The following is a 9,079-nucleotide window of genomic DNA, read 5'->3' on the forward strand; positions in this document are numbered from 1 at the left end:
AATTTAATATATTGTTACAGGCTACCACAGTAACTGTATTGCTCTCACAGAGGCCTCGTTTTTCTATGGGACCTCTTACAGGGATGTTCTGTTGTTCTGTGGCGGGGTCACTACAATAATGGTTTTGTTTTATTTTTGACCATTTTGATGATTCCTGGCACTGCAGCTCTGGGTTTTGTTTGACATTCTGATTATTACATCTCACCGAAAACTTTGCTTTTCCATTTATTTTTGAGTTCTGTAGATGGGTAGTGTCTGAAGTGGTCTGAAAATTAAATGCCATAGAATTTTAAAGCATCAAGGACAAAGCCTGTAGGTCTATAACCACTTCAGTTAGAAAAAGAAACCAAAGGGTTGTTGCTCCATGGTGAGGGTCTTAACATTTTTTAATCCCCTCTTTTCCTTCCGATAAAAGTGATATGAGTATCTTTTGATAAACAAAGGTTGAAAATCTGTGGCACCTGGGGAAAAGTTTATGTGAGAGCCATATATTAAGTTAACATTTACTTTTTGCATGATCTTAGCATGACCCTGTTAAATACTTGATTTTTCCCACTCCTTTGTTCAGATTTTATACTTACCAGACTACTTTCTGATTATTTCTTGTCTTGCCATGTAGATCCTCCTATAGGAAGTGAACACCTTGATGGAGTATTCTACTCCCTATTTACCTCTTCCTACATCTGTGAATGTCGTAGCAGCATATACTGTGGTTTCTTTTTTAAAGCATACACAAGCAGGTGGCTTTTAGTGTATTCATAGACTTGTGCAGTTGTCCTAAACTTAAAATTATTCCAGTGTTTGTAAAATAATTTTATAATTCATTTTATGCAGACATTCCTGGAATAATTGTTATTAATTCCTGACCTTAGATGAATCCAACCATATAGCTTCTGTATTCTTGCATTTCATACAGTGAGCATTGCTCTAGTGCTACTTTAACTCTGGTCAGTTCTTTGCAAATGTCTCATGGGTCCTCTAAATAGCCACTTTGCAAAAGCCTCTGTCTATTCATTCACTCTCTTTTCTTTCCACTTTCTAGTAAATGACCTTTATTTTATTTCTTCACAGGGAAATTGAGGTTTTGCTGTGGCAACTCCCTCGGTATCCTTCTTTATTGTCTAATCCTTATTAAAACAACACACATTCATCTTTCTTTTTCAGATAGATTCTTCTTCAGAACTTGTTGCATCGTTATCTTCTTCAATGCCCCACCTCCTTCCTTTAATATCCAACTTCTCTTGCCTTCCTATAAAAAGAATATGTAAGACTTTTCTGCTTCTCCTTGTTTGTCCACTTTTTTAAAAGTATTTATTGCCTCTCTGCTTCCTCGGCCTCTGTTCATTCCTTAGTCTATTAAAACCTGTCTTAGACATCTGCCTTGCCATTAGCAACCACCTAACTGGGAAACTTGTGAAGTAATTGTGATTATTATCAACTTTTTGAAGTTCTTTCCTCCTTTGGAATAGTAACCTTCCTTCTATTGAAATAATAACCTTCAGAAAACATAAATCTGATCTTACTACTCCTTTGCTTAAATAGCTTTAATGACTTCCCATTGTTCTTCAATTAAAATCCAAACCCCTTAACCAGGGCATAATCTGTGTGACTTGGCCTCCTTCTCATTCTTTTTCTTTTCTTTTTTTTTTTTGAAACCGGGTCTCTGTCACCCAGGCTGGAGTACAGTGGTGGAATCACAGCTCACTGCAGCCTCGACCTCCCTGGCTCAAGTGATCCTCCTGCCTCAGCCTCCCAAGTAGCTGGGACTGCCGGCACACACCACCATGCCTGGCTAATTTTTAAATTTTTTGTAGTGATGGGGTCTCACTGTGTACCCCGACTGGTCTCAAACTCCTGTGTTCAAGCAGTCCTCTCACCTTGGCCTCTCAAAGTACTAGGATTACAGATGTGAGCCACCCTGCCCAGCCTTTTCGAGTGCTTCGTTTTTAATACCCCTCTGTCTATTGCCCTTGCTGCTTCTGCTACAACGGCCTTTTGTTTTCCTGAATGAATCGGCCCACTTCTGGGCATTCCCATATGCAGTTTCCTCTTCCAAAAATGCCTCTTCCTTCTTCTGTATACAGCTAGCTAATTTGTTTTTCAAGCCTCGGCTCCTTCAAGTACATGTGTGCTTATGTGTTCTCTATAAGCCTGTTATCCCTCTTACCTCAAAGTCATAAGTTTCAAGTCTAGTTCTAGTTGCACATATGACATGCCCCTCTGACACCTTATAGCTCCTTTATGTTTATTTTGTTTATATACAAAATATTGACACTATGATGTCAAATACTTAATGTCATACGCTTATGTCATATACCATATGTCATATACTTACTAATTTTTGCCTGAAATGTTTCTCCAATCTAGCTTTTCATTCTGGGCTTTCTATAGTTGCTGTCATGATCTTAATCCTTTTAATCTTCAACCCAGAATTATCTTTCTATAAAATAAATTATGGTTATGATTACACAGTTACAACTTAATTTCTGTATCTCCTTGCCAAGCACCTTTCTCACAGTCTGCACAGTGAACTTACTGCTTCGTGAACCAACTGGACTGATCTCTCAAGTCCATGCCTTTGTATAACACTGTGGTGTGAACCTAAAATGCTGTTTTTCCTAGTTTCTTTTCAGATTTGTTATCTTTTAGGACCTAAATAAGATGTTCTCCTTTTTGCAGCTTTCTACAGCCCCAGGGAAAAGTGCTAATTCCCCACTATTCCTGTAACATTGTGTCCTATTTCTTTATGGCACTTTCTGTGTATGATGGAAAGTCACTAGGCTAAACCTGTAAGTGGTAGGGGCCTTTCTGAATCCTTCTGCCTGGCATTGATGAGTTCCCAGTGAATGTTTGTATGAATTTATATATTTAAATGTTTAAAGTTATACTTTTGCCTAAAAGTATAGAACGAATACTATTAATTAGTGAAATATTCCATTTTTGGAAGCAATGAAAACTATATTTTAATTTTTTTTTCTACCTCTGCTTTTCCTCCTTTCACAGATAAACCTGAAAATTGGGATGTGTGGTATGAAAGCAAATTTGATGACTGTGATAAGGAGGCTTGCTTATCATTTTCAAAAGAAATTCTTTGTGCCCGTGCCACTGTGGACCACAATTACTATGCTGTTTGTCAGAACCTCTTATCCAGACATGCCACCTGGCGTGGCACTTCTGGAGGACTCCTTCATGATCCACCAAGTGAAATTGCCAAAGATGGCCGCCTCGAGGCCTTGCTGGATGAGTGTGCCAACCCAAAGAAGCGCTATGGCAGATTCCAGGCTGCAAAAGAACTGCGTGAATATCTGGCACAATTAAGTAACAATGTGAGGTAGTCTATGGTGAACATTTCTTTTTTTCTCCATTTAAACAGCACTAGCTAAAACTAAACCACCAAAAACTATCTGAAAAAATGAAATTTGGAAGTATTACATTCAGAGGATGATAAACTTGCACTGATAGATCTTAATGTTAACATCCATCAAAATAAGACATTACTTCAAAAATCACATGATGCTTCTGCAAAAAAGTATGTTCTTATACTTTGGAGGCTTGAGCTGTCAGCAGCTGCTCTCCCCTACCCCGGAATGCTTGAGTGGATTAATGAATATTGTTAAGCTATTGGAAATGAGTCTGATAGTACATTGGCTTGTGTATCAAAGGATACTTGGTACTTAGTTTGCATTTACTATCATGATTTTGTGAATCTCTTGCATTTACTTTGAATGTCAAGTTAGATTGGCCTGTTTTATAGGCCACATTTTCCTTCTGATATGTAGGGTTTTTTCCCCATTTCTGTTATTTAAGTTAAATTTTGAACATTCAGGTTACTGTAGGTGTTCATTTAAATTTTGATTAGTTCTCATTCAGTGCTACTTACAGTTAGGGCAGGATTCCCAGGTTTGCTTTGTTTTTTTTTTTTTTTTTTTTTTTTTTTAAAGAAACCTAAATATTATGTAAATACTTCTTTTCACCACCTTCTGTAGTTTCACCATTGCATGATATCATTTCAGGTTATTTAAAAGTTATATCCCTCAATGCCAACAATTGCAAGTGTACACTAAACATGAAGTATGGCATATGTTGCAAAATGTCATTTTATCCTTTACTAAAGGCTTTAAGAATATACTAGCAATCTATACCTTGATGTTCATTTCGATTCAGAAAAAAATACAATCCAGTATCTAAAAAGTGTTAACTAGTCCAAGATAGTAATGCATATGCCAAAGAAATATTACACCTAGTCTCATGTTTAGGATTTAAAATAGAGTTGATCACATACTTATTTTTACCACTCTACTTCCAGTATTTTAGCTCTGTCATTATTAAATTCAGATCTTCCTGGTTATTCTTTCTGTTGAAAGTTAAACTACCGCTTTCAAGTAATTTAAAGTTATCCTACCTTTTATTCATGGGTAGTTTTGCAAAATTTACATGGTAGCCATTGTTTGAATTTAATCAGGCATCATAACCTTTTATTTATTGATGAACTAATCATTATTACTGTAAAGAAGACAAGTTAGCCAGTCAGCCCATTTTGGTCTTCTTTACCTAATGGTTATACATCCAAACATCAAATTTAAGTATTTGGATGGAAATGTGTGGACTTGTTAAAAAAATGTTATAGTATATAAGTTGACTATCACTAACAGGTAATATTTTTCTGTTTGAAGTTGTTACTTTTGTTTACAGCAAAGTTTTGATGTAGTGTGCGGTAGTGAGTTCTAGACTGATCTTATTCTAAATCAGAAAGTGATTAAAGTATGCACAACCAAAGCCAGGTTTTTCTTTTTCGTTTATTCAGTAACTATTTATTAAGCATCAACTCTGTGCCAGGCACGTTACTAGCTGCTACATACTGTCTGAACATGACATACGGTTAAGTAACTTTACAATTATTAGCAAATACTTCAATGTAGATATTTCTTAAGTTGAAATAGCATTAACAAGGATAATGCTTTCATGTTATTTTGTCTTGTGATGGAAATTCAACTTGTACCATCTAAAATTAAGTTGCTATAAAAATAGGATGGGATGAAGTCAATAAAGTTAATGCCAGTTTAAAAACTGAAAGGAAAAGGTAAGAGCTTTCCGTCATAAAATAGTTGCATTATGTTAATTTTTACACATTAGTGCATTGCATATATCAACTGGCCCTCAATGAAGCATATAAGTGCTGGGAAATTTACTAAACTGACCCTTTTTGCAACTTTGGGAAATTTTTGAGGGGAGTAGTTAAAATTGTCAGACACTCACCTCTTACTCAAAACTTCAAATAAAATACACTTTTTCAAAAGGGAGCACCTTTTATATTTGATAAGTTTTCATTATAAACCTTGCAATACCAGTCACAAAGAGGTCGTCTGTCTATGGTTTAGTGAACATTTGCTTTTCTTTTTGGAAGTGTGATTGCGATTGCAGAACAGAAAGTGAGAAAACACTGCCAGCAGTGATTGCTACTTGAGGTAGTTTTTTTATAACTACCATTTCCCCTCCATGAAATTATGTGAAATTTATTTTATCTTTGGGAAAAGTTGAGAAGATAGTAAAAGAATTAGGGATTTAAAATTACAGGGAAAAAATGTGTAAGTGAAAAAGCAATAAGTATTTTGTTCACTTTGCTATCAAGATGTTCACTATCAGATATTTATTATATGGCAGCAATTTATATTTTTAATCATTGCCCATTAATAGACGCAGTAAAATATTTTTGAATCAGACATTTGGGGTTTGTATGTGCATTAAAATTGTCTTTTGTACTGTAAGTTACTGTTAATTTGAATATTTTATCGAACTGTCTCCCTGTGCCTTTATAATATAAAGTTGTTTCAACAACTTCTAATGATCTTAATAAAGAATACTTTAAGAATCACACTTTTCAGACTATTTCTTAACTTCAGATATCCACATTTTTCTTGAGTGGAAAGTGAGTTTGTGTAGATAAGTTACTTTTTTCCTCTTGCATGCACTTTATTAAAATTTTGAGGGAACTATCTGATTGGATGTTTATGGCTTAAGGTTATGTGTGTTTTCTTTTTCTGTAGTACTGAATTTTAAAAAACTTTTACCATTTAAATGGAATTAAAAAAAACTTCTTTATGGAAATGTTCAAATGTATGCAAGAGAATAACATAATGAACAATAGTATAACTATCATTATACTAACTTCAAAAGTTAACATGTGGCCAAACTTGCCTCCAGCTTATTTTGAAGCAAATCTGAGATGTATCATTGGGTTTATATTAGGCATTTTCCGCTAGCAAAATACAATACTAATTTTTTTTTTTTTTTTTTTTTTTTTGAGACTGAGTCCCACTCTGTTGCCTAGGCTGGCCTACAGTGGCATGATCTTGGCTCACTGTAACCTCTGCCTCCTGGGTTCAAGTGATTCTTGTGTTTCAGACCTCCCAAGTAGCTAGAATTATAGGCACCCACCACCACACCCGGCTAATTTTTATATTTTTTGTAGAGACGGGGTTTCTAGCCACGTTGGCAAGGCTAGTCTTGAACTGTTCACCTCAAGTGATCCGCCTTCTTCTGCCCTCTAAAGTGCTGGGATTACAGGTGTGAGCCACCATGCCCAGCCTCACAATACTATTTTACATCTAAAAAATTAAAAATAAAAACTCAGTATTACCAAAGCAGGAAAACTCTCAAACACCATTGTTTTTCTCGAAAACTCTGGATCCAACTTCAGGGATTCAGTACCACTGACTGTACAGATGGAGCAATTTCATGATCAGTACGACATAACTGCAATTATTGCAACATGCTATTATAAATATGTAAATCTATGCATTCAAAATGCTACTAAAACCAGCATCCAAAAATAACAAACTACCTCAGTCACCTTTGAAAGGATTCCGAAAACTGCTACATTGGAGAAAAACATTTATCCTGCCATACCTCCGGATCACCAAATTATGAGGGGAAACATTGGTAGAATACTTAGAAATATTTCAATTAACAAGTGCAGAAGGAGTGTTAGAATATTGCTGTTCTTCAATTCCTGTTAAATTGACAAATCTAAGCAACGATCATCAATGGCTTCAGAGACTATTAGCTGAAAAGCTGATGAGAAACCTTGTAAGGATAAATGAGAATGGCAACACCGGACCCCACTGGTCAATCTTACAGTAATGTGTCTTCTGGTAAGACTCAACAGGTACCCAGCATCACCTATGAAGTGCCTGGCCAAAATACAAAAACCCTGAATCAAGTCAAGCCCCTACACCTATCGGTAAATGGAGAGTGAACGGCACAGAGGAACATGTTAAAGGCCACCATGGGGGTGCAGTCAACAAAATTCTGAACAGGTGATTCTACAGGATAAATGACTTGGTTTTCTTTAGCAAGTTGTAGGGAAAAAGAGGAGGGACCATTATATTACAATATATAAGAAACACACAAAAATGCAAGTGTTACCTGTATCCTGATTCAAATAAATCAACTTTTTGAAAAAGTTGAAATTTGAACAACTGAACGATAAGGTGAATATCTTGGGTAAGCTCATCCATTTTAATTTTGCATCTTGACATGTAAAATACCACTCCCAAGACTCCATGTAAATTTTCTTTCCTTTTTTTGAAGAATCACTTAGTAATATTTTTGAGTGGGGAGGAGTAATAAGGAAAACACACCCACTCATATATTTTCTGAGACTTACCTTAAAAGGTGTGTTTTCAATAGTGTCATCAGCAATTCTGAAAGTCAATTTTTTTAGAGTTGCTTTATAAAACATTGCTTATATATTTATGGTAATACCGTGGGCAGAGTTTATTTGACTTTTTTTTCGTCTCATTGGGACACTGTATTCTGTGGTCCTTTAATAGGTCCTTCAGACAAATTAGTTTCAAATACTTGGGGAAGGAGAATAAGATTACAGGCTGGTTTTTGTCATATAAACCTAAATAGATTGGTGTACTTTTTGTGAGATATAATGCAGTTTTGAGGATATTTCTGTATCTTCCTTATTAGTTAAAGTCATTGCTGTCATTAAAACCATAAATAGAAATCTCAAACAGTTGATACTCGTTTGTTTTCAAGGGAGAGAGAATATTTCTCTGATGCCATTTAATAAAAGGCAGGTAAAAAGAGGAAACAGATATCTTCGAACTACTTTAAATGAATACTTAGATGTTTCTGAGAGAGAGAGTGAATCTCTTCTTTGACACTTGCCACTTGTGGCTCTAGACAAATCATTTAACATCTGTGAGACAGTTGTCCACACATAGAATTTCTTCTTTGACTGTACTACAGGGTCATTGGACAGATCGGGTAACGTATAGGAAAGCACTTTGTAAGCTGTGAAGTGTTATACAAGAATATTTTAATAATAAATAAACATTGATGGTTTACTCAGAGAGAAAGAAGGGACTTTATTCAAGAAATAAATAATTGGTTTCTTACTAGTTGGCAGGGCACAGCCACCAATGATGTTTACCTCTTTGTAATTCAAGACTAAACTAGTTTTAGCAGGAGAGAGGCATTCAGCAGATACTTTCAGAAAACTTTCTGTGGTTTAGATGAATTTGCCAAAGATAGGATTTGGCATGAAGATTTTAAGTTTCTGTTTCCTAGCATTTCATAGGATAAGCATATTATAATCAGCTGGGGGAAAAAGAATAAATTTGGAGGGGAAGAGGACTGTTCCAAGACTATTACTTTTGTCAAATTATTCTTGAAGCTAAGGTTTCTATCTTTAGTTGAAATATCAAAAGGAAACATTTTACTATAAGTTAACAATATGTTATAAATTAATTTATATACATTTTAATTAGGTATATATAAATTTATGTTAAAGTGTATATATGTTATATTAAATATGTTACGGTATATGAAATGAGTAAGTCTAACTTAAATCTTAATGTTCTCCAAAGAGAAAACACAATAGAAGCTAACATGGTAAATTGTGCAAGCTCATTAAAAATCAAATAATGGGTCACTCCATCTCTACCCTCATCATTGGAAGGAAACAGTAGCAGTAAAAATGGCAGAGAATCAGGTTGAGTTTTTCTCCTTGGCTTGGCAGAACGTGTCTTAGGCAAGGAGGTGGTGGAGGGATCAAGGGTGCTATAAG

At 35.2% G+C, this 9,079-nt stretch overlaps 1 protein-coding gene across 2 annotated transcripts in view; it reads left to right on the forward strand.

Annotated features, from left to right (window-relative positions):
- DIPK2A (divergent protein kinase domain 2A) overlaps window positions 1-5,874 on the forward strand; it is a 29,334-nt gene extending 23,460 nt beyond the window's left edge. For both annotated transcript variants that reach the window (XM_017523776.2, XM_037736840.1), the window contains exon 3: window positions 3,004-5,874. In XM_017523776.2, the coding sequence (XP_017379265.1) occupies window positions 3,004-3,335 (332 nt within the window). In that variant the 3' untranslated portion in view covers window positions 3,336-5,874. The remainder of the gene's footprint in view (window positions 1-3,003) is intronic.
- The last annotated feature ends 3,205 nt before the right edge of the window (window positions 5,875-9,079 follow it).

The sequence above is a fragment of the Cebus imitator genome, unplaced genomic scaffold (assembly GCF_001604975.1).
Source record: "Cebus imitator isolate Cc_AM_T3 unplaced genomic scaffold, Cebus_imitator-1.0 Scaffold30, whole genome shotgun sequence".
Lineage (NCBI taxonomy): Eukaryota > Metazoa > Chordata > Mammalia > Primates > Cebidae > Cebus > Cebus imitator.